At 41.2% G+C, this 26,615-nt stretch overlaps 1 protein-coding gene across 3 annotated transcripts in view; it reads left to right on the top strand.

Moving 5' to 3' along the window:
* The window catches only part of CCDC148 (coiled-coil domain containing 148), a 141,758-nt gene that overhangs the window by 60,569 nt on the left and 54,574 nt on the right, over positions 1-26,615 (top strand). For 2 of the 3 annotated variants that reach the window (XM_075829309.1, XM_075829311.1), the window contains exons 4-8: positions 5,584-5,687; positions 7,524-7,606; positions 16,480-16,646; positions 24,685-24,780; positions 24,859-25,037. In XM_075829309.1, the coding sequence (XP_075685424.1) occupies positions 5,584-5,687; positions 7,524-7,606; positions 16,480-16,646; positions 24,685-24,780; positions 24,859-25,037 (629 nt within the window). The remainder of the gene's footprint in view (positions 1-5,583; positions 5,688-7,523; positions 7,607-16,479; positions 16,647-24,684; positions 24,781-24,858; positions 25,038-26,615) is intronic. The other variant, XM_075829310.1, reaches the window with a different exon arrangement.

Here is a 26,615-nt window from a genome sequence, read left to right as displayed (position 1 = left end):
GGGTTGCAAAATCTGGTGACAGAGCCTCTTTAAAGTAGCACTGTGCCCGTGGAGTCCCCTTGTGAGAGGCAGGATTCGTTTTTAAAGGCCGTAAAAATTGTTCAAAATAGAACGTGTTCTATTTTTTGACGGCAAGTGTGAATACACCTATAGAACTTAACTGTACTGAAAACGGCCGCGGGACATCTGTATTTAACTGTCGTGAGTGAGTTCTATCTTAAAGGGGTGTACTGAGTTTACAAAATATATTTTGTATCGGTTAGTACTACTTATGTGGTGATAATGTAGTAATACTTCTTTCCTGTTTTGCGCACAGTCTCGGTTCGGTGGCCACTCTCCCGTTTGTTTTAGTTTCTATCTTCCTGTCCGCGGCTGTTTCCTGTTATGTTCCCCTACTACAGATCCCATGCTGCTTTGCGCTGGCTGGCTTCTCAGCCAGCAGAAGATGCTCCCACTACTCTTCCCTTTTTGCCATTTTAGCTTGTGCCCTCTACTTTCCGTCAACATTTTGACACTCCAATAGAATATTACATGTGGCCCGGAAAACCCCTTTAAGCTGACCTTTTACTCTATAGAATCTTCCCCTTTAAGCTCAAATCATCACATCAGATCTAAAAATGGTTTAGAACATTTCTGCTCATTACCAGTCCAGGGCACAAGTCATTGGGGCACCATAGCCAATATAATACAAATAAGAAATTGCCCAGCCTCAAATGTCTTTCTTCATTTTCAGTGTCTAGAACAATGTTCTTTGGTGTCAGCTGCAAACCTGTCCGCAAGATTTAGCTATTATCATGTTCCGCCAGCACAGAAGTAACAAATCTTAGACGGGGAGAAATGTTTAGCGTCTTACATGCAGATGTGTACCGCTGTTTGTCGTTGACGTGAAATTACAGGATTGAAAACTCTTATCTTCGTATGTCGTATTTTATAGCTGGGTGTTAAAATCGGGACAAAAAAAAAAATCCATGAGTCTTATAAGTAAGTGCACCTTAAAATAGTGCAGAGCTGTAGTGTCCCTGTGTGCTTCATTTATTTGATAGACCCGTTGGCAGGTTGTCTCGTAGCATGCACATAAAGGTTACATTGTACTGCATTTACCTTTATCAGGTGTGAAGGGAGCAATTATTTTTCCGTTTGGAGAAATGATAGACAACATGTGGAAGGAAACTACAACCACGACTGCACCTGAATGCATGAAGCAATGTAAACCTGTGGGATTTACTCATAAAGCAAATAAAATAAGACAAAAATAATTACGTGTAAAGATCCAAACAGCCCATGTAGGTCTGTCAGATAAAACCGTCATAGGTACAGGTAAAAAGATCAAGTCGCTGTGCTGCGGTCAGAAATGTTTAGAATCAAGTCCTCTGTGCTAAACTCATTCTTAGAAAGATCATGGACATGGGTCTCCATGTTTTCCCATTTTGGGAGGATCTTAAATTTGTCTTGGGTCCTGATCTCTCTTTAGATGCTCTGCGAGGACACAAATGTATTGATATCTTCCTTGTGCGTGTCAAGGTGCAAGGTTTGGATGACTTGAAGGGCCATCTGGACAATGGCCAGATTTTCGTAACGTCTTGATCTCTCACATCTGTTAGTGTAAAAATAAACTGTAGTAACCCTGATGCCAGGGGGCCGGGCTGCAGTGCGTGTCTCTTTGTACCACAGCTTTACCGCCTGCCGAAATAATTATTACATAAATAACAGAAAAGGCTTTCATTTAGAAGGAACAAATGTGCTGTACAGTCATAGATTTTACAGGACGGCTACTGAGACCATAGAAAATCTCATGATTTCATTACAGAAAAGTCTGTGCTCAACACATGAAAACTAGAGAAAAGGGAAGAGAATTCAGAACCTAGAAAGCAATGAATAAACCCTGAACAGAATTGTCTCTACGATGAACCATCTCAGGACTTCTTCTTCTTTACCCATCATGTCTCTTCTGTATAAGATGTTTGTACACATTCGGATTTGCCCATGTTTTGGTGCTTGTGCAACGGATACAGAATATTTGTCATTGCTATGGTGCAATCCCACTCTGGGAAGAGACTGGCACATTCTACATATATAGATTGCCGAGGCAAATTTTCCATGCCAATTTTTTAGTGGCCCCACAACAGTGCCTCTATCATACTGACAGCCACATTCAGCCATAGGCACCAGCTACAGTATCATCTGCCAGCCAGAGTCCACATAGCATAGTCAGAAGCTCTCCCACACTGGTCTTTTCTCAGATGTATAGGAGCCTGAAATTCAAAGAGCTTCAGCCATTTTTAGCCAATCACAATTATGATCAGACGCGGTTTATCATGGATAGATGTGCCAAGATATGCCACACTGAAGTACATAAAATACACTCTCATCAATCCCTCTACTACTCTAGACCGCTAAGGAAGGGGGCATTGCCATAGACCACCAAGGTAAACAAATATTAACCCCGCTACTACCCTAGACCACCAGAAAAGTCTCAATTAGTCTGAAATTGTAATGCCAGCCCTAGGACTGGGCTGTAATAGGGCTAGCAGGGGGCGGGTGGACCCTCCTTGTCACCAAGGGATTTGACTTGGGGCTACTCCAGGGAGCTGAGTCTAAGAGAATTCCCGGTCTTCACCCTTTAAACCCTGTACAGGGATGTGGACTTTGCTGCAGTTGAACCCCAGGTCGCTACCCACAGTGTAGTCTCCCTTGAGGCTGATGTTTGCAGAGGCAGAGTGGTAAATGAAGCAGTGGGTCAGGGCAGGCCGCAGAGGTTCAGAACAACAAACCTAACAATAGGTCTTGTCAATTCAACACGGTGAATAGGTCAGGGCAGGCGGCAGCAAGGATGGTTAAAAACATGCAAAGGTCGGGATATAGGAATTCAGAAACAAGACAACAGTGAAACTCTCGGAACAGTAGGAACTCAAGGGAGCCAGCTCTGGTAATGATGATCACCAAAGCAAGAGGAGCTTTACAGCAGAGTCAGGTGATAATTGTAAAGTTGTTGCGCGCGACAAAGACCCGGTGGAGTGCGTCAGTGGCCGGAGCAGCCACCAGATGCTGAGCCAAAAGGAGGAAGAGAACGGCGCCACGAGGGGGTGAGCCCCGAACGCCAGGGAGCAGGGCTCATTACAGAAATATTATTTTGGGTTATCTAAATTTGAATGCGTCTTCTAATCTGTTGTGTCTTCTACAATAAATCACTATTATTATTATCATTATTATTATATATTAATGCTGAACCGCAGATCTGGATACGTGCATGTGATAGTTGGATATGTTTGTGGAGCCACCGAAAAATGTTATTCTTAAAAATCTGTTACACAAAATAGAAGAGAATAGTTGACATGAAAATATTAGTACAAATTCAGGATATTTTAGCTCTACAGAGACAAATGCAGATCTCTAATGCAGAAATCTCAGGAGGATCTGTCTGTTGAAATGACTTTGTCCTTGTTTCAAGTCTAATCCTAGTAATGCAAACGTGGAGAGATCACAATCTTCATTCGGTCCTTTCTGCTTATAAGATTGAAATTTAGAAGTGCTGCCAATAGTAGGAGTCGCTCCTTGGCTGCTTAATTGTATCTGACAGATAAAGGATATAGGCAATGTAAAAATCTAAGCACTGTACTTACCGAGCATAAGGCTGGATTACTGATAGCGTGCATGGTGCTGACTGATTAATTACACATTCAGCGATATTACTATAGGAGATGTACATTGGATATAAACAGTCTTATAATTTACAAGGCTGTTATCAAACAGGAATAGATTTCAAAGCAAAATTCCAACTTTTTATGAAATTTCACAGTACACGGCCTCATGTCCACAGTAGAGCCGTATGAATCGAGGCTGTACGGAGCGACAAAGCTCTGTACTATGGAGTTGTAAGCACTCGGCGTGCCGCTGTATGGTTCTCCGTGTGGTTCTATAATATGGAGATGTGCTGCCCTAGAAGCAATGCTTCTAGGGGAGAATAGCTCTGTAATATGATTTCCAATGGAGCATACTATTTTTTTTATTTGCCAGCATTTGAAAATGGTTTCTAGGGACACTTCGGCTTTGGCAGGGTGTATTTTATCAGGGTGCGCTATACTGTCTTTACAGTGAGGACAGTATAGAGGGAGGGGATTGTAAACAAATTCAGAGCCCAAACTAGACCCCAAAATTCAGACCCCAGGCCAAACCCTGTAGTTTAGACCCCAGACCAGGCCCCAATATTCAGACCTCAGACTAGACTCCATAATTTTAGAGCCAATCCCAAAATTCAGACCCCAGATAAGACCCCTTTACTTACTCACCTTTTTGTCTTTGGTGCCACCCAACATCAGGACTTCATGTGTGGCGTTGCCCGGAGCAGAAGAATAGCCGGGCCTGCAGAGTAGGAGCCAGGAGCGAGGACAGATGAGTAATTAAGTTAGACCATTACCTATTGGATTAATCTGATAAGTAGCGGCTGATTTAAAAAAAAAACTAAAAAAAAAACCTGCTGTCCTTGTGTTTGCGTGACAGTGGCTTGGACAAAAATTCACTGGTATTGCAAATAAAAAATAGGCAAATTTGAGACTGTTGACAACTATGGGATTCAAGTGTAATCTTAAAAAAACCCTCCATATTCCTCCGTATAATATCATAGTTACAGTAGGGCCTCAAAGCGATGCAGCAAACGCGTGTGCTTGAGGCTGTCACCATGTGGCTCTACTCTAAAGGGTGTAGGAGACTTTTCGTTTATGAGAAGGATCTGATCTATGCATTATATAATCCAGTGGAACAAAATCTTCTGTTGTCAAGCTGACATGGTCTGCCTCCTTGAAGTTAAACATGAGAAAATATTAAAAGTAATTAATACAAAAAGTATTCGTACGAGGCCTGCACCCCCTTCAAAACAGTTGATCGGGAGTTGGAACCCAACCCATCAATTTTTACTGGCTGGAAAACCCATTTAAAGGGGTTGTACAGAATTAGAAAAACATGGCTGCTTTCTTCCAAAAACGGCGCCATACCAGTCCACAGGTTGTGCCTGATATTGCAGCGCAGCTCTTGGCTGAGCGAAAAATACCACACATAACCTGTGGACAGATGTGGCGCTGTTTTTGGAGGAAGCAGCCATATTTTTATCATTCTGTATAACCCCTTCAACTAATTAGCACAAAACCTTTTTAAGTGTTTATGGTTGTGTTCATCCTAAATATATAGAAGAATATGCCAAAATTGCCTGCATATGTTTTGCTCTTCTTAGATTAACTCATTCCAAGTATTATGAATATAATACAATGTTATAATAAACATAATATATTATTAATGTTTTATGCTTTTATCTGACGTTAATACATATGTTGTAGGTTGTGTGTTGTCGCTTTGTTCTTACAAGCAATATGTCAGGATAACGATCGCTATGAATGACGCTTTTGTCTAATAATAACTGATAAAATCAGCGCAGATGCCTAAACAATTGAACACGCACCCACTTCCCATAAATGCTGGTACTAGCTCTCTAGTTAACCACTTCACTGCCGTGTGACTGTGAACAGCAGTGCATAGAATTTACCAGTCATTTTAACATAATTTTTATTCCTTTACTTGTTTTTTTTTTACCAGGTCCAAAAAATTCTGCATGCATCTAAAATAACAAAAGACCAAATGCTAATGAAGCAGCACTCACAGGTGTGGTGGAAAGAGAACAAGCGACTGAACGAAAGTAGGTAAGAAAGCGGAAACCTATAATTATAGTGCGCCAGCCGCTGGATGTGATATTTATTCAGTTTCTGTGTTCCAGCTCTCCGGCTTGTTTCGGTCATATGAAATGTGATTGTTCAGTTTATATATTCAATGCCAATGGTCACGATTATCAGAGAACATTCATAAGGGCTTGTTCACATGAGGGAATCCATACTCACTGCAATACTTTGTTATTTCTTTACTAAATACAGGATTGGATCTCCGCAGCAAGAACCATTATAGTATCCTAATGTGATTTAAAATGACAGCGTACTAGGATTATGAATTCATTCTTTATTTGCATACGTATTTTCTCATGTCGGTCCCTGTGATCAGTGGGGCTCACGTTCCCCTATCAGACACAAGAGTTTAATAGGAAACAAATTAACTCTTGTATGTTTTAGACTGTGGGAGAAAACCAGTGACCCCTTTCTGTCAATCAACAAAAAAAAAACAAAAAAACTACCACAGTAAATATAAGCTCTTGAGTCTTCTTATTCTATAAAATTTTTAGGGGGTTGTCTGGTATAGAAAATCAGTGTCCAAACACTCTAAAATTAATTCAGAGTTTATAGTAGGGTTCCCCTATTCAGGGCCCTCATCTATTAGCCAGAGCTAGAATCAGTATAACTTGTAATTTTAAACGTCTGCTAACTCTGAGCTTGGGTCCTGTGGGCGGTCCTACGCAATGATTGACAGCCTTCCCTCCATGATATGTCAATTACTGAGAAGGACCGCCTACTGGACTCATAAGCCTAGAGTACACTCACCCACAGATTATAGCTGATGGCAGGAGCTCCCAGCAGCATCAGCGGAGGACTCTCCTAACCAAAAATAATTGACCAAAAGTGTTGTCCCCTATGTGTCCTTTGATGATGCTGCTTCTTGGATCCCCTCCATCTAAAATAATATCAATCATCAATAAATAAAAGTCCCTTAGTCGTCTTCTTCTGTCAAGTTTCTTCAAACATCTATTCAGATCTTTCTTGGTAATATCGGTTTCTTCCGTCCTAGTATCCCAAAAGTGACAAGAAACAATGACATCAATTCAATCATTGAGCTTTCCAAGACACCCAATCCAGTATTACTGCACAACATGGCAAAATTGAATGGGAAACCATGTGACAACCTCTATGGGAGTTCTAATATTGGTTATACTTGTTGCCACCGAACTTTCCCCAGATATACGAGCCCATAACAATCGCCGAGCGACGATAATTTGATAGATCGGCGCTTATTTAAAAGCCCTTCACACGGGCCAATGTAAACTGTATAGGGACAAACGATAGTTAATACTACCGTTCGGCCCCCATGCAGTTTACATATTGTCAGCAGCACATCCCCTGTTTACACAGGAAGATGCGCTGCCGACAGTGATGATTTTCAGGGCTGGATTAAAGATGAAATCAGTCGGCAAACGTTTGCTCATTCGTCGGCAATGATTGAGAAGAAGCATTCGGATGAAAGCTCGTTTGCCTGATCATTGGCTTGTAAATGAGACTGTGCCCATATACATTAGATGAATTCTTCCGAACCCGCCAACAAATCCACATATAAAAATACAAGCAGGGCATTCACTATTCGCTCTACTCCTTTTGGAAATGGCAGTAAGTTCGGATACTGTAACTGGGAGAGATTGTCCCTGGTATAATGGTCTGTGTTGGTCACGCTGTTAAGTATCCAATATTTATTATGACAGCTCTAGACTCCCCCATTATTTCTCCATACCCTTATTAATAAAAAGCTAAATGAATGCTGTGACCGCCTCTCTTCATTTTAAACTGGATACAACTTATTTTTTTTCTCTCGTCTCATCACAGAGATAAAGTAGAATTACATTTAGAAACATTCCTTGAAGAGAAAAGCAAAACATGTCAATTTTTTTCAGAAATGGGAGATTTTGGTAAGTATTTCACAGCTTTATAAGATCATAACTTGTCATTATGATCAGCTTCTTTGTTAACTTTTTCCTTGCCATAGAAAGACATTGCCCCTTGCTAAAAAAGAAAGGTCATTCAAGGTCAGAGATGTGTGTAAAATGCTGCAGGACATGTAATTTAACAATCCACAGATTCTGGAATGCTGGAAAGAAAAAATGCTAAAAGGAATATAATAAATGGAATAAACTCCTTGTTAGTTTGACTCTTTGTGAACTGAATGCAGAATCTTAATTCACATTTCCCTCATTCTATTTACTGTACGTGTGTGTCCAGTTGATGACTGCAATGCTGAGTAATGTAAAGGCTGGGGGGAAAAGTCAGGTCACATAAGAGAGAACACTCAGCTAATAATGGGATGCAGTAGAAACATATTAGCCTTTAAAGCCCCTGTATTTCAGATAACCGTAAAGAAAAAATATTCTATAGACCTAGTGGAGCTTAAAGCGAGATTACCCTATCCATCCTGTATAATAGACTCTATTCCCCGGGTTGGATTTAAATTATTATCCCCAATACTGAAAACTAGCAATGCTACTGCGCTACTGTTTACATGTATGGAGTCTAAAGCTAGTCATACACTTAAGACAATCGTTTGGCCGACAACTATTCCTCCCAACTCCCTCATACACATGCACGCTGGGCTCGGCCGAGCATACTTGCGTTTTCCATAGGGAAACATGTTGAACTTCAATGTGCCCAACTCTTTTCTCCCCCGACATCTGGCGCTGGGATAAAGTCGGACCATTGCCCTGCACATCTTCCTGTTCTTCACCATTAGGGTATGTTCACACGGCCAAATTCCGGACGTAATTCGGGTATTTTACGCCTGGAATTACGTCCGAAATTACGGCTTGAATGCGTTGACAAACATCTGCCCATTGAAAGCAATGGGCTGACGTTTGTCTGTTCACACGAGGCGTATATTTACGCGTCGCTGTCAAAAGACGGCGCGTAAATAGACACCCGCGCCAAAGAGGTGTGCTGTCACTTCTTTGGACGTAATTGGAGCCGTTATTCATTGACTCCAATGAACAGCAGCGCCAATTACGTCCATAATGGACGCGGCGTTCAAGCGCCTGCACATGCCGTTACGGCTGAAATGACGGGGCTGTTTTCTCCTGAAAACAGCCCCGTAATTTCGGCCGTAACGGACGTGCACGTGTAAACATACACTTAGACTGGGTTCACACAACCTATTTTCAGACGTAAACGAGGCGTATTATGCCTCGTTTTACATCTGAAAATAGGGCTACAATACGTCGGCAAACATCTGCCCATTCATTTGAATGGGTTTGCCGACGTACTGTGCAGACGACCTGTAATTTACGCGTTGTAGTTTGACAGCTGTCAAACGACGACGCGTAAATTGACTGCCTCGACAAAGAAGTGCCGGACACTTCTTTGCAACGTAATTTGAGCCGTTCTTCATTGAAGTCAATGAAGAGCAGCTCAAGATTTACGAGCGTCACAGACGCCTTGCATAATACGAGGAGGAGCTTTTACGTCTGAAACGAGGCAGCTGTTTTCTCCTGAAAACAGTCTATCTTTTCAGACGTAAAAGACAGTTCACGTGTGCACTTACCCTTAGGGTATGTGCACACGACCTCTTTTCAGGCGTAATGGAGGCGTTTTACGCCTCGAATTACGCCTGAAAAGACGGCTCCAATACGTCGGCAAACATCTGCCCATTGCTTGCAATGGGTCTTACGGAGTTCTGTGCAGACGAGTTGTCATTTTACGTGTCGCTGTCAAAAGACGGCGCGTAAAATTACGGCTGCGTCAAAGAAGTGCAGGACACTTCTTGGGACGTAATTGGAGCCGTTTTTCATTGATTCCCATGAAAACCAGCTCCAATTATGCCTGTAAAAGATGCTGCGAAAAATGTGAGTACTTGTAAAAACGTCTGAAATTCAGGAGCTGTTTTCTCCTGAAAACAGCTCTGTAATTTCAGATGTATTTGGCGTTGTCGTGTGAACATACCCTTAAAGAGGATCTGTCACAAGTTTATTAATTCCCGATCTCCTAACTAATGTAATAGGCGCTTTGATGCTGAGATAACTACAGTGTGATTTGTTTTAAAAATGTTTATTTGCAGTTATTAACATTTTTCTAATTATGCTAATTTTGCTCTAATAGCCAAATAGGGGGTGACTCTTTTCACTCTGGGCGGTGTAATGTTTTCTGTATGACGCTGACCAATCGTCATACAGCTTCTCCCACTTCCCTGCCCGGCAACACAGTGTGATCATATAGTATACAGATTCCATTGGCGACTGTGTATTCAACTGGCGATATCTCCGCTTGTGTCACTGCGATCCTGGTGTCATATGAAAGATTAGAATCTCATCTTTTATATGCCACCAGAACCACTGTTCTAGGTGGTCCACATCCAGAGATATGGCTATTTGAAGTGATCCCCCTTCCCTCCAGTCTCTCACACTCTGTGAAGCAGCTTCATGCTGATAGGACTGCACCAACGGCTGTGAGGAGGCTCCACCTCAGGAGAATCGTTGCTGTTACCTCCCACTATTCTAGTATAGGCTCATTTACATATTTAGAAAAAAGTTTTGGGACACAATTTTCACTAGTATCATCAGTGTGACAGCGTCTATTAAATTAGCTAGGGGATTAGGCATTGCTAAACTAGTGACAGATCCTCTTTAAACCAAGGTCAAACCCTTTTTAGATGTAGCCCATGGTGTGATCATCCCATCTTCCCGGGGTTCCAGCTGATTTTGCGGGGAGGCAGTTCAGGGAAATCTGGAATTGCATGGCGAACATTCAAATAAATGGCTTTCCATGTAATACAAGAACGGCTTGAGATTGCTAGAACGTAAACTTCTAGTTTAGAGCGGCTCTAACTGACCCCCCCCCCCCCCAATATGGTACATATGCCATAGTACAACATATGGTCAGGGGTTGTCTTCATGAGCTGTCCCCTTTAATCTTATGAGATTTATTTTATTTTCTATTGTTTTAATTTTATTTCATTTTTCATTTGAATATGTCTTGTAAAGGTCACTTGAAAGTATCCTCTCTGACACACATATAGTAAGGTTACTTTTAGCACTATGAGTTGATCTAATTTTCTTCTAATTAATTACTTACCAATAACGTTCCAACAGCTACTAAACAGACATCTTGAGATGACGTATGCTGGAATATGTAGTTCCACAACAGTTGTTAATAATAAGATTTTTGTTTAATAGATGTGAGTTTGAATAGTGAAACATATGAGACGGTGGCTCAGGGATTAGCACTTGTAGCATTGGAATCCTAGATTTGAATGTGACCAAGGATTCTCCCCGTGCTTGCATGGGTTTTCTTTTTCTCTCATTTCCTCCCACAGTCTAAAAACATCCTAATACGTTAATTGGCTTCCTATAAAACTAACCCTACCAAATTTGTTTGTGTGTATATGTGTGTATATGTGTATGTGTCTATATGTGTGTATATGTGCATGTGTGTCTATATGTGTAAATGTGTATGTGTATCTGTGTATATGTGTATGTGTCTATATGTGTATGTGTGTATTTGTGTATGTGTGTATGTATTTATATGTGTATATGTGTCTATATGTGTATATTGTCTATATGTCTATATGTGTATATTGTATATGTGTATGTTGTGTATATGTGTATGTGGGTATAGGTTTATGTGGGTATAGGTGTATGTGGGTATAGGTGTATGTGGGTATAGGTGTATGTGGGTATAGGTGTATATAATGTGTAAATTGTGTGTGTGTATATGTGAATGTGTCTATATGTGTATGTGTGTATATGTGTATGTGGGTATATGCGTATGTGGGTATATGTGTATGTGGGTATATGTGTACGGGTGTATATGTGTACGTAAGTATATTGTGTATGTGGTTATATATTTATGTGTTTATGTGAGATATGAAAGTTAGATTGTTCACTAGGGATAGGGGCAGATGTGAGTTTTCACAATCTCTGTACATTGTGGCAGAATATTTTGGCGCTATATAGGAGCAACAGGAATATAAAAAAAAAATTACAACTTTTACTGAGTAATCATGATGAGCCCATCTTATATGACCCGAACAGTTTAATTTATTTATAGCTTTAAGGTTTGCTGCTTATCTCTTTCCTTACAAACATACTTGTAAAATAATTGACTGCCAGTTGGTACCACTAGATGGCCTCTTTGTATTTTGCTGTATACAGCTCTTTTTGACCTAAATAGTAGCTGCATATGAATCGCCCCCCTAGTGGCAGCAATAGAGTCGCTTCTATAGTATGTGTGCCAAATGAGTGTCATCCTCTCCATCCTCTAAAATCTTATCCATGAGCCATCGGTCTTCTCCAAAATCCATTAGTTTTGCTGATGGGCCTATTAGCATTTTGTTTCCCTGGGTGCACGTTTGAAAATCTTCTCACCTGTATTTATTTGGACCTGTCCCATATTTTGGTGCAAAGAATTTCAGATCCGTAATCAAGCATTTAGTCCACATCTTGTCTGCCGCCTCATATTGTACAGAATCAACGACAGAATAGAGTAGACATATACATGAGCTACTGCTAACCATGCAAATGAGAAAATCAACCGTAAATAATATCTGATAAACATTGGACAGAACAAGGGAAACATCCAAGGAGCAGACGTGGGAGAGTTTGGAATGATATCAGTAGAACAAATTGTCAGTAATACACGGGAGCACGGAGCAGCCGCATTAATAAAACATAGACGAAGGGGAAGAAGGAAACACCTTGTTAACACCGCGCAGGTGACAGCACCAAGGAATCAAGGATTTGGATCAAACTATCTCTATCAATATATTCTTTTACTCTGTAGCCTCCGTTCCACGTTTGTCTTCATGTTAGATTGTCATCCCGGGAAGACGGTAATGTGCGTTTCAAGTTTCACAAAGAGTGACAAGCTGATTTATGGGTTTATGGTAGTTCAAGGTAAATGCGTGGTAGCCATTTTTATGTTATATTATTATAAACTCTCACTTGTCGATGATAGAATCTGCTCACATCTGCGTCATGTCTACCGTTTTATAACGGAGCCACAATGCAATGCTGGACCCGGTGGACAACACATACCAGCGGCGCCCTACAAACTTGGCTTTTCTTAATAATTTTACATTTAAAAAGAGGTTAATTTTTTCTTCAGATTTACTAGTTGTTGCCGGTTTTACCGGTCCAATGGGGAAAACCCGCAACAAAAGATTAATGTTTCCGCAGCATAAATTGACATGCTGTGGATTTAAAAAACGCATCGCAGGTCAATTTATGAGTGTTTTTGCAGCGTATTTTTTCTGCAGCGTGTGCAATAGATTTGTTCAAATCTCATCCACTTTGATGCAACTGGAAATGCTGGAGAAATATGGGAGCCCAGCCTAAGGGCTAGTTCACACTGAGTTTTTTGGCGCAAAAAACGGCCGGTGATTTCAAAGGGAGGTGGAGGAGTTTTTATTTCCCACGAGCAGAAAAAAACGCTTGCGGGGAAAAAAAAGTCATGCTCTTTCTTCCAGCGTTTCCGTCCCTGACCTGGGAGGCAGAGAAAGCGGTTTTGGTAGTGTTTTTTGCCCGCAGATTTCTATGGCCACGGCAAAAAAAGTCACAAAATCACAGCAAAGGAAGTGCAGGCAGGTCAAAATCTGACTCAAAATTCCTGAAGGAATTTTGAGGCAGATTTTTCTGCCTTCAAAAAAACTCACTGTGAACATACCCTAAGAGTGGCTCCCATTCTGACGGACACAGCGTGTCCATGCATTACAAGAATGACCATTCATTTGAATGCCCGGCAGGCCACACATGGCAAGTGAGATATCTGCTGGTGCTCAGAACCCCTGGTGTCAGGGCCGTACCGTCCATAAGGCGAGATGAGCATCTCCCCTTAGGCGACGGCCTGCTGCCTCTCTGAGGGGGCGGCGACGCGACTGAATCCAGCCGCCACCACCCCCTTGTGCACTATAACTGTACCTGTATCTATAGGTTGCAGATACAGTTACATGCATAAGTGCTGAATGGCGGGGCACGTTCTGTGCACCGCTATTCAGTGCCTTTCAATAACGTAAGTGGCGCGATGATGTCATTGCACTGCTTGCGTCGTTGAATGACACGGCAAGACACCCTGCCAATCAGCGCCTTTCATCGTGGCAAGCGTTGTTGAAAGGCGCTGATTGTCAGGGCAGAATGAGTTGCGCTGACACTCAGTGCCCTTTAACGATGCAAGCGTTGCGATGATATCATTACGCCGCTTGTGTCCTTCAGCCTCCGCAGACCTGCTCAGAAGAGAGCAGGCCTGGATTGCAAGAGGACAGCGCGGGAACGGGTTTATGTGAGTATGTTAAAAAAAATTCGATGGAGCACTATCTACAGAGAGGGCTATATGTGGAGCATTATCTACAGGGGAGTTATATGTGGGGCACTATCTACAGGGGGGCTATATGTGGAACACTATTTACAGGGGGGCTGTATGTGGAGCACTATCTACAGGGGGTGGGCTATATGTGGGGCACTATCTACAGATGGGCTATATGTGGGGCACAATCTAAAGGGGGCTATATGTGGGGCACTATCTACAGGGGGGCTATATTTGTGGCGCTATCTACAGGGGGGCTATATGTGGAGCATTATCTACAGGGGGCTATATGTGGAGCACTATCTACAGGGGGCTGTATGTGGGCCACAATCTACAGGGGGATCTATGGGGGCCACTATCTACAGGGGGATCTTAGTGGGACACTGTCTACAGGGGGCTCTATGGGGGCACTATCTACAGGGGGCTCTATGGGGGGCACTATCTACAGGGTGATCTCTGGGGGCACTATCTACATGGGTCACTGTGTTTGTGTGTGGGGGACACAGTGTATGGTGCTATTATAATAAGGGACACAGTGTATGGTGCTATTATATTTAGGCACACAGTGTATGGTTCTATTATAATTGGAGGTGCAGTGTATGGCGTTATTATATTTAGGGGTGTAGTGTTTGGCACCATGAGAATTTTATCTACGATTATAGGTGCATAAATGTTTGAAAAGTGAGAAGCTGAAGTCATCTGAGCGGAAAACTGCAAAAATGGGCTGTGGGCCAGGAGAAGTCATCATAGAAGTCTGATGGAAGAAGAAAAGAGAACAAGAACGACTAGAAGACGTCAGAATCTGAGCAGACGTCACCTGTGAGTCACTTAATGTAAATGTTTATTCTGCCTCTAGTCAGTACTGTAGTCACTGTATGATCTGCAGCGAGATAATGGGTGCTATGATTTATTTTTTTGTGAGGCTGCTAGTGATGTAGAACAATCAAGATTTGGGGGGCACCATTTAAATTTTTGCATCAGGCAGCATAAAAGCTAGAATCGGTGCTGCCTGCTGTGCCACTGGTATGAGATTGGAAAGATTATTTACATTGTCTAGACATTTACAAATGTAAAAAACGACAAGTGCTTCTGATCGCCCCCTACACAATCCGATTATTGATTGGCCTTTAGTAAGGTATTGCTTTTTTTAAGATCAAGACGTATGCAGAAACTGTATTTATCTGGTGTCTGGAGGGCATGGAAATATATAATAGTCTAGCTGGGTGTTTTTCAAGCTTCATCATTTTCACTAAATATTTTTATTTTTATCTCCACTGACTTTAAAGTATACTCATCATGTTATTTTTCGAATCTAAATAGGTCCAAAATTCGGCGCTGATAAGTTTTGTCATACATATTTTTTTAGGTTGAAGCTCAGTTTTTTTTTATACAAAACTCAAAATCACCTGTTTTCCTGTGGACAGCAGTAGAGTGAAATGATAAGAGGGATATTAGTTATCTCCTTAGCAACATTCGCGGTGAGGCCTCTCTTCCTTGTTGTGCCTTGGATGCTAAAAACTTATTCCTACACTAATGACTGGACTTTACTTACAAACCTAACCAAACCCTGATTTTCATCTTTTGGTATAATTATGATTTAACATATTCAGAAATGGTAATATATAAAGAGGAGTATCAGATTATGGAAAATAAACAAAACATATTTTTTTTGTGTTCCAGAAACAGCGCCACTCTTAATCATAGTTTTTTTCTGGTATTGCAGCTCAGGCCCATTTAAGTGAATAAGGCTGAGCTGCAATACTAGACACAGCCCTTAGACACAGGGGCACTGTTTCTTGAAGAAATGCAATTTTTTTTTTCTCTAATCTCATACAAGCCCTTTAAATCCTACTTGAAAATAGATCCTTCCCATTGCCCCCAAAGGGTATGCTCACACGGCCTATTTTCGGCCGTTTTTCGGGCCGTAAATGCCCGAAAAACGGCCAAAAAATCGGAAGCAGAACGCCTCCAAACATCTGCCCATTGATTTTAATGGGGAAAACAGCGTTCTGTTCTGACGGAGCGTTTTTTGCGGCTTTTTTTTTACGCAGAAAAAAACGGCCGCGAAAAAGAAGTGCAGGACACTTCTTGGGACGTTTTTGGAGCTGTTTTCCATAGACTCTATTGAAAAAAGCTCCAAAAACCGGTGTGAAAAACGCAGCAAAAATCGCGAATGGCACAAAAAACTTCTGAAAATCAGGAGCTGTTTTCTCTTGAGACGTTTTTGACTCTGCGTGTGAACATTCCCTAAGAGTTTCCTGTCTTTAAAAGTTATAAATAAATGTTTAATTTCTCTTCTAATATAAAAAGGAGACTATACATGAGAATACCAAAACATACGCCGTATAGACAGATAAAAAGGATTGAGGACTTTAACTTGCTTAACCTCTGCCATCCCAGAGGAGCCTCTAAGCTACACTCTTCCCCGCACTGGCGTTCCCGCTGGCAGTCAAGGGCTTAATTTTTCACTTGCCATTAAGTGATAAAACTTTCTGTTTGGAAGCAGAACAGCAATTATCCGAGGAGCGAGATGAGTATAAAGCATGCACAATACATCCCATCTGGCAGCTGAGGGACGATTTAAAACACAGGATTTGTCAACTACAACATCACTCTTTCTGCAAGTCCCAAATGGAAAATGACTTTGATCCGGTGAATATTATGAAGCAGGTTCGTGTTTTACCTCTATTTTATACAATGTACTTATGCCATTTTCTCTTATTACCTCGCATAGTTATTGAGCTGAGCAAATTGAATTGATATAAAAATAACTACTATGTGGTCTCTTTGAAGGACGTCTTATAGCCTGCTCAACCGTAATGAGCTGTCTAGAGATCCTAAGGCATGTCTATGTTTTTACATAAATCTTGAGTGTTTTATTCTATTATTATCTTTTTTATGTATGTACCGTGTACAATGTTTTTTCAATTTTGTTTTTGTAGTCTCTTTAGGGCAGTAGTCCCCAATCTAGGGCCGCGGACCAATACCAGGCCGTGGATCATTTGGTACCTGGCCGCGGGCGGATACGCTGCGTAAAGTTACACTGCATATCCGCCTCGGTGGCCGCAGGGAATTTCGGGTGAAAAACTGCACCACACTATGGTGAACTTTTTCGCCTGGAATGTCCGCTGCGGAAAATGTCAACCTTCTGGGTTGGTTAAGCGTGTGAACGTACCCTTAGAGTGGCTCCCATTCTGACGGTCACAGCGTGTCCATACATGACAAGAATGACCATTCATCCCTTGTGAACACTGCAGCCAATCACAGGCTGTAGCGGCTGTAACATGGGATGAAATGTTTTCCCAGGAGGCCGACCCTCTGACGTCATCCAGGCCAGCCTCCTGGGACGATGTTTTTTCCCATGTGATCACCGTTATAGCCTGTGATTGGCTGCAGAGGTCACATGGGATTAAACGTCATCCCAGGAGGCCGGCCTGGAGAAAGATTTTTTATTTTTTTCTGAGTCATGTTTTTTGTGGAGGAATCGCTGCGATTCTGCAACAATAAATGCAACAAATAGTTGCGGGTTTTACCTCCCATTGAATTCAATGGGGGAAAACCTGCAACAAATAAGCAGCGTTTACACAAATGCAATTGACACAATGCAGAATAAAACTCGATTTTTCTCCTCACTATTTACGTAGCGTTTGGATGAGACTTGTTCTATCTCATCCACTTTGCTGCTACTGTATTATGCTGCAGATTTTCAGTTGCGGAAAATCCGCAGTATTTACGCAACGTGTGAACTGACACCAAAAAAACGTTTTAATATTTTATTTCCATTTAATTCCAGGGTGTTTTGTAATGCACATGAACCCCCTCTGCCGGTCCGTGGAAAAATTGTCTTGCATGAAACTGGTTCTTGGTGCAAAAAAGCTTGGGGACCGCTGCTCTAGGGGACTTGTCCATAAGATCGCTTACCTAATACACTGCAATATTCGAGTATTGCCGTGTATAATGCCTGTCAGTGGCAGTGATCTATAGGCATATACAAATGGTACACCTTCTTTAGGCTTCCGGCTACCATGACAACCCATCGGTACCCAGTGATCATGTCGTGGGGGCGCCGATAGAGGTGAGAGATGGACTCCCTCTGTCTAATCACTATTGACCTCGGCATCTGAGTGCTCAAACGGCCAAGATCGGAGTCATATATAGAGTAATGTACAGTTAGGTCCAGAATTATTTGGACAGTGACACAATCTTCATGATTTGGGATCTGCTGCCACCACATTGGATTTGAAATGAAACAACTGAGAGGCAATTGAAGTGTAGACTTTCAGGTTTAATTCAAGGGGTTGAACAAAAATATCCCATGAAACGTTTAGGAATTGCAGCCATTCTTCTACACAACCTCCGCATTTCAGGGGCTCAAAAGTAATTGGACAAATTAACATTACCATAAATAAAATGGTTTTTTTTAATACTTTGTAGAGAATCCTTTGCAGGCAATGACTGGCTGAAGTCTGGAACCCATGGACAACACCAAACGCTGGGTTTCCTCTTTTGTGATGCTTTGCCCGGCCTTTACAGCTGCTGTCTTCAAGAGGCTCTGTCACCAGATTATCAAATCCCTATCTTCTATTGAATGTGATCTGCGCTGCAATGTAGATAACAGCAAAGTTTATATTTTTTGAAAAATGATCATTTTTGCCCAAGTTATGAGCAATTTTATATTTATGCAAATTAGCTTTTCAATGGACAACTGGGCGTGTTTTCTCGTTTTACCAACTGGGCGTGTATTGTGTTTTTACCAACTGGGCGTGTATTGTGTTTTTACCAACTGGGCGTGTATTGTGTTTTTACCAACTGGGCGTTGTGAATAGAAGTGTATGACGCTGACGAATCAGCATCATACACTTCTCATCGTTCCCACCCAGCTTCTTTCACTGCAGACATACAGCGTGACGTCACCCACAGGTCCTTCAACATTGTCGTCGGACAAAGAAGATACATCGGCTCCAGGCGTCCAAAAGGTTAATATGCTCGTCTCTAGGGAGTTTGCTATGCTTACCTGCACATACCCTGCACTGTACCCTCTGACGCCTGGAGCTGATGTGTCTTCTCTCTTCCGACGCCAAGGTTGAAGTACCTGTGGGTGACGTCATCATTCCCAGCCAGCTTCTTTCACTGCTGACACATAGCGTGACATCACCCACAAGTCCTTCAACCTTGGCGTCGGAAGAGAGAAGACACATCAGCTCCAGGCATCAGATGGTACAGTGCAGGTAAGCATAGCAAACTCCCTAGAGACAAGCATATTAAGCTTTTGGACGCCTGGTGCCGATGTATCTTCTTTGTCCGACGACAAGGTTGAAGAACCTGTGGCTGATGTCACGCTGTATGTCTGCAGTGAAAGAAGCTGGGTGGGAACGATGAGAAGTGTATGATGCTGATTCGTCAGCGTCATACACTTCTATTCACAACGCCCAGTTGGTAAAAACACAATAGACGCCCAGTTAGTAAAAACACAATACACGCCCAGTTGGTAAAACGAGAAAACACGCCCAGTAGTCCATTGAAGAGCTCATTTGCATAAATATAAAATTGCTCATAACTTGGGCAAAAATGATCGTTTTAAAAAAAACAACAACTTTGCTGTTATCTCCATTGCAGCGCCGATCATCTTCAATAGGAAATAGGTATTTGATAATCTGGTGACAGAGCCTCTTTCAGTTGTTGCTTGTTTGTGGGTCTTTCTGCCTTAAGTTTTGTCTTAAAGAGGCTCTGTCACCAGATTATAAATTCCCTATCTTCTACATAATGTGATCGGCGCTGTAATGTAGATAACAACAGTGTTTTTTATTTAGAAAAACGATAATTTTTGACAGAGTTATGATCTATTTTAGCTTTATGCTAATAACTTTCTTAATGCCCAACTGGGCGTGTTTTACTTTTTGACCAAGTGGGCGTTGTGGAGAGAAGTGCATAACGCTGACCAATCAGTGACCAATCAGCGTCATACACTTCTCCCCATGTACGGCGCCAATCACATTATGTACAAGTTCTGCACAAGATAGGGCACTTATAATGTGGTGACAGAGCCTCTTTAAGCTGGTGAAATGCTCAATCGGGTTGAGATCTGGTAATTGACTTGGCCATTGCAGAATATTCCACTTCTGTGCCTTAACCAGTTAGTGACCGCCCCATAGTGTTTTTACGCCCGTTAAATCTCCCTGCTCTCAGCTGCCAGAGGTAGCTGAGGGCATCCCTGTCCGAACGGATGAGATCGATATCAGTATCGATCTCACCCGTTTAACCCTTCAGATGCGGCGCTCAATAGCGAGCCCCGCATCTGAGTGGTTTTGAGAGAGGGATGGAGCTCCAGAGGCATGGCCTAGGAGATTCCTGTCCGTTTTACACGGACAGGCATAATACACTGCAATACAGAAGTATCGCCGCTTTCGTAACGACCCCAACTGTAAAGTTATTACATCATTTAACCTGCACGGTGAACGTCGTAAAAAATAAAATAAAAAAAATGCAAAAATTGCTGTTTTTTTTTAATCCTGCCTTAAAAAAAATGTGATAAAAAGTGATCGAAAAGTCGCATTTACTCCAAAATGGTACTGATAAAAACTACAAGTCGTCCCGCAAAAAAAAGCCCTCATACAACTGCATCGGCAAAAAAAAAAAAAGTTATGGCTCTTCAAATATGGAGACACAAAAACAAATAATTTAAAAAAAAAGTGTTTTAACTGTGTAAAAGTAGTAAAACACACAAAATCGATATCAATTTGGTATTGTTGCAATCGCAACAACCCGATAAATAAAGTTATTATGTCATTTATATCACACGGTAAACGGCGTAAATTTAGGACGCAAAAAAGTGTGGCAAAATTGCAGTTTTTTTTCTATTCCCCCCCAAAAAAGTTAATAAAAGTTAATCAATAAATTCTATGTACCCCAAAATGGTGCTATTAAAAATTACAACCTGTCCCGCAAAAAACAAGACATTATACAGGTATGTCGACGCAAAAATAAAAAAGTTATAGCTCTTTGAATGAGATGATGGAAAAACATAAAAAATGGCTTGGTCATTAAGGTCTAAAATAGGCTGGTCATTAAGGGGTTAAAAAAATTCAGGGTTGCTTTTGCGTATGTTTTGGGTCATTGTCCATCTGTCCTGTGAAGCGACGTCCAATCAACCTGCTGCATTTGGTTGAATCTGAGCAGAAAGTAAATCCCTGAACACTTCAGGATTCATCCGGCTGCTTCTGTCTTCAGTTACATCATCAAACACTAGTGACCCAGTGTCTTTGGCAGCCATGCATGCCCATGCCATCACACTGCCCCCACCATCCCATCACACTGCCCCCACCATGCCATCACACTGCCCCCACCATGTTTTACAGAGGATGTGGTGGCTTTGGATCATGAGCCGTTCCAAGCCTTCTCCGTACTTTCTTCCTCCCATCATTCTGGTACAGGTTGATCTTAGTTTCATGCTGTTCCAGAACTGGGCGGCTTCTTTACATGTTGTTTGGCAAATGTCTAATCTGGCCTTTCTATTTTTGAGGCTGTGGTGAACCCTCTGTATTTGCTCTCATGAAGTCTTCTCTTTATGGTAGACTTAGATACTGATACACTTAATTCCAGGAGAGTGTTCTTCACTTAGGTAGATGTTGTGAAGGGGTTTCTCTTCAGTATGGAAAGGATTCTGCGATCATCCACCACTGTTGTCTTCTATGGACATTCAGGCCTTTTGGAGTTCACGAGATAACCAGTGCACTCATTTTTTTCAAGAATGTACCAAACTGTTGATTTGGCCACTCCTAACATTTGTGCCATCTCTCTGATGGATTTCATAAATTTATTTTCAGCCTAACGATTGTCTGTTTCACTTGCATTGAGAGCTCCTTGACCTCATGTTGTGTGTTCACAGCAACAGATTCCACATGCAAATGCAACACCTGGAATCAACTCCAGACCTTTTACCTGCTTAATTGATGATGGATTAACGAGGGAATAGCCCATGCAGCCCATTAAATAGCTTTTTGTCCAATTACCTTTGGTCCCTTGTAAAAGAGGCAGCTACATATTAAAGAGATGTAATTCCTAAACCCTTCCTCAAATTAGGAGGTGGGTACCCTCAAATTAAAGCTAAGAGTATGCACTTTGATATATTGATTATATAACTTTACATTCAATATGTTTTGGTAACAGCTAAAATGTCAAAACTTATGTCACTGTCCAAATAATACTGGACCTAACTGTATATCTGACACCCACTGTGGATAATGAAGGCACAGCTCCTGTGCCCACACTATCCCCGAGATCTTTCCTTTACAGCACTCAGCGCTAACTACATAGCACCAGCGCCGTAAATGTACGGCGCATGGCGCCAAGAGGTTAAGTGTTCTTTTGTAATGATACAGTAAAATATTTTTTACCATGTGAGAATCAATAAAAATAGGACATGTCCTTTATAATGGGAGCATTGCCCACAAATGTGGGTGACTGTCCACGACCAGCCGTGCCCGTAATCACCGGCCGTGATTACAGGCACGGCCGTGTGCAGGGCACCTAAGGGACTTCATTTAATTGAAAGTTCCAAAAAATATATAACTTATAAAATAGCAGCAGATGTTAAATAGAAAATGTCATCTTTAAACAAAAATAAGCAGATGGTTACTGTGCGAGAATATAAGACATGCTGTAGTTTATATTGTTTATTTATAATTAAATAAAAGAGGTAAAATCCCTGGATGTTTATAGTGTGAGCTACTTTATTAACTTAAAAATATTCTGCTCAATCTCTATCGGGGAAACCTGACACTTCAATGTTCTCTGCGTTGTTTGACCATCTTCCAATAATCCCCAAAAGGTCTAACTGAAAACCTGATATTGAGGCAGTAGCTAAAAAAGTTTAAAGGGGTATTCTTATCTAAAGCACCTATGGCATATCCACAGAATGACAGGGGGTGTTCCCACCTCTAGGACCTTCACCTAATGGGAGAAAAGTCTGCTATTTGCCGACTTAAAGCCTCTGTCATCTGCTGCTTTTACCATTGAAATCAATGGAGAGATGGCTGCGCTTGCATTTGGCTCTCTCCATTGAGGTCCATAGAAGTTAAAGTGTACCTCTTCTTATAAACAACTTTCCATAAACCAATAGTACAAACAAATATGAAAAAAACTTTGTAATATATCTTATTAAAGCAAAATGCCTCTTTCTCCACTTATCAGACTCCCCCCTGCCTCCTTAACAGTTTACTCAGAATTCACCCATACAATCCGTATTCAGTGAGGCAGAGAGGATACTGTTTCTAATCTCCAGTGAGAGATCAGTTTACAGCTGGCCATAGAAGTCTATAGAGAGGGGAGGAGGGAGCAGGAGGATGGAGCAGCTGGAGAGTGAGGGAGGAGAGAGACACACACAGTCACTGCTGCAGCTTCTAGTAAGTGTTTTACTATCTCAGCCTAGTGATGGATTCACAGCTATACTGTTCCTTACTGCTGTATAATGGATCTTCTCTGTTTACTGTGTATAGGAATCTGTTTTACTAGTCTCCTGCATCTGCTTCCTACTCCCCCTCCCCTCTCCATAGACTACTAAAGGCATCTGTAACTTGATCTGTCAGTGAAACAGAGAAGTTCGTCTCTGCTCTATGGATTCTGTGAGTGAATTCTGAATAAGTGAACAGTTAAGAAAATGGGGGAGGAGGATAGGAGTCTTCTAAGTGGAGAAAGAGGCATTTTCCTGGAATTAGATATAACAAAGTTTCTTATATTCACGTGTATTATTTATGGGAAGTTACTGAATACACAATAACTTTGTAGGTTGGAATGAGTAGAATGGGTTGTTATTAAAGGTTCAGGAAATTTGAATGATGTGGTTGAGACCATGTGATTTATTTAAATTAAGAATATATCTTTATAGTGCCTGGAACTCAATTCTTCCATATACAGAGCTCCAAACCCATGCTTTCTAATAGAGTTAAATAATAAAATGCTTGCAGCCACCACTAGGGGGAGCTTACCGTATACTGTATTATTATTATTATTTTTCATTGCATAATTCATAGGCACTAATCTCCTCATAGCAATCAGAGTTTTATCAACCATTTCTATGGTTGTGCAGGGGATATGGAACTCTTTAACAGAAAAACAGAGCTCCTACCCCTATAGAGATAAAATAAGAGAACAATCCGTGCATGATTTTGGACCTGTTTAGTTTAAAAAATAAAGTTTGAAAGTGGACATTCACTTTTTTTTTTCTGTGCAGTATCATTATGATTTAACGTTTTATGGTAATGGAATTCATGGTAATTGGACAATAATTTCTTACGTGTACGATGCAGGTGTTGTATCTCAGCAGTAAAAAATGCACAGTCTCTGCATGTTTACACTGATATAATGTCTTATAATGAATTTTCCACTAATGAGAGTATATTCAGTTGTTAGTTGGAGCGAACTTAAATTATATTGCCATACATATTGTATTGCAGAATGTAGAAACACAATGTGCTATCAGTTGGAAGGGATTAAAGATGGCTGCTCTCAGGCGCCCTTTGTTATTTACATCGCTTTAGAATGTCAGGAGCGATAATGATGGTGGTTTCTATTTGACTGCTGAAAGATAACTAATCCTGGCTGTTTGTCGGCAGCCTCCAGTTTTTTCATGTATATTTTACTATTCTATAATTACAACTGACTGCGTAGTTCCAAATGTCAATAGTTTCTCCCTTGAAATATATATTTATAGGTTGAATCCGTTAAGAGTCAACAAAAAGCATTAATTGAGAAACTTCTTCAAGAGCAGCGCGATTTAGAGCATGAACTTTTGGAAAGTGACCTTCAGGTAAGTAAATGGTCATTGTCTAAAACAGTGAGGAGAGAAAATGCTAGTTATTTCAGCTGTAAAGTGTTTTTCTTGCAGGAATGTGTGGATTCAGAAGAAATAACATGTCAGTTCGGTGAAGTGCCTGCAGTCCTCCAGCAGCTGTATTGTCCATATCCTGAGCTGTGGGTTGCAATTCTAACCGAATACCAGCAGCTTGTTGGCTTATACCAGCCCAAGATGAAGGAACTTGATTGTGAACTAAAAGACATAGACAGGTGGGCTATGATAGGCTTAAAGGGTAACTAAACGTTCGACAAACTTCTGACATGTTATAGTGACATGTCAGAAATTTGGATTGGTGGGTGTCCAAGCACTGAGACCCCCACCACTGGCTAAAACGAAGCGGGCGAAGTTCTCGTGTGATCGCTGAGCCGCTTCTTTCTGTTCGGCTTATTCCAGAAAGCCGATGTAGCGGTGTACGGGCTCATAGACTTTCTATTGAGCCCGTACACTGCTACATAGATTTCCGGAAAAAGGCCAAACAGAAACGAAGCGGAACAGCACTCACACGAGCGCTTCTGCCGCTTAGTTTTAGCGATTGGTGGGGGTCTCAATGCTCGGACCCCCACCAATCCAAACTTCTGACATGTTACTGTAACATGTCAGAAGTTTGTTGAATGTTTATTTACCCTATGTCTGCCTGCAACACAGTGTCTGCCTTAACCCCTTGGAGACGCAGCCAATTTTCATATTTTAATTTTTGTTTTTTCTTCCCCACCTTCCAAAAGCCTTAACTCTTTTATCCTTCTGTTGAAATAGTCGTACCAGTTGTAGTTTTTCAAGGCATTATTTAATGTACCATATAATGTACTAGGAAACTTAAATGCTTATGCTTTTTATCGTGCAGTAAAAACAACACGTTAACTTTATTCTATGGGTCGATACGATTACAGCAATACCAAATTTATATTGTTTTTTTTTATGTTTTACCACTTTTATAAAGAAAACACTATTTGTTAAAAAAATAATTGTTTTGTGTCGCCATATTATGAGAGCCATAACTTTTTTATTTTTTTCGTCGATTAAGCGGTGTGAGCGCTAATTTTTTGCAGGGAGAGCCATAGTTTTTATTGGCACCATTTTGGGGTACATGCAACTTTTTGATCACTTTTTAATCAATTTTTTGGGGAGCTAAAGTGACCAAAAACAGAAATTCTGGCCTTTTAATTTTTTTTATTTTTTTTTACGCCGTTAAAAAATAATGTTATATATTAGAATAGTTTGGACTTTTATGGGCGCGGCGATACCAGTTATGTCCATTTTGATTTTTTTGTGCTCACAGCATAATATCATAAATTGAGCTTAATTTGTCTACTTCTCCTGTAACAGTGCTTAGAGGTTGTGAATAGGTTTGTGTAAAGGGTTGGTCATAGGCTCTTTTGCCACTGACTAGGAGGCAGCTTCCTGCATCAGAAACCTTCCACCACGGCTATGCCTACAACAGAGACCAGGCACAGTTAAGCCACACGCCTTTTTGACTTTTCAGCCAAACACGGAGAGAGCTTTAAGGGGACGTTGTCCTGTTTCCCTGCCAGATATCTAGAAGGATGTTCATTTCAGGAACTTGTATAAGTCTTTATAGACAAACATAAAGATGAAGGAGGTTTATACTTTCTTTCTATATAGTTTGCTTATTCTTAGCCCTTATTCACACGACAGGGTTTTCCGGCCGGGTGACGGCCGTTCATAAAACGGCCGTCACACGTTATGTAGTAGGAACAATAGACCCCTAATGGGGCTATTCACACGACCGATTTTTTGACGGCCGTTTATCCAACAAAATATGGGACATG

The sequence above is a fragment of the Rhinoderma darwinii genome, chromosome 6 (assembly GCF_050947455.1).
Source record: "Rhinoderma darwinii isolate aRhiDar2 chromosome 6, aRhiDar2.hap1, whole genome shotgun sequence".
In the NCBI taxonomy this organism is placed as follows: Eukaryota; Metazoa; Chordata; class Amphibia; order Anura; family Rhinodermatidae; genus Rhinoderma; species Rhinoderma darwinii.
This window is presented reverse-complemented; position numbering and strand designations above follow the sequence as displayed.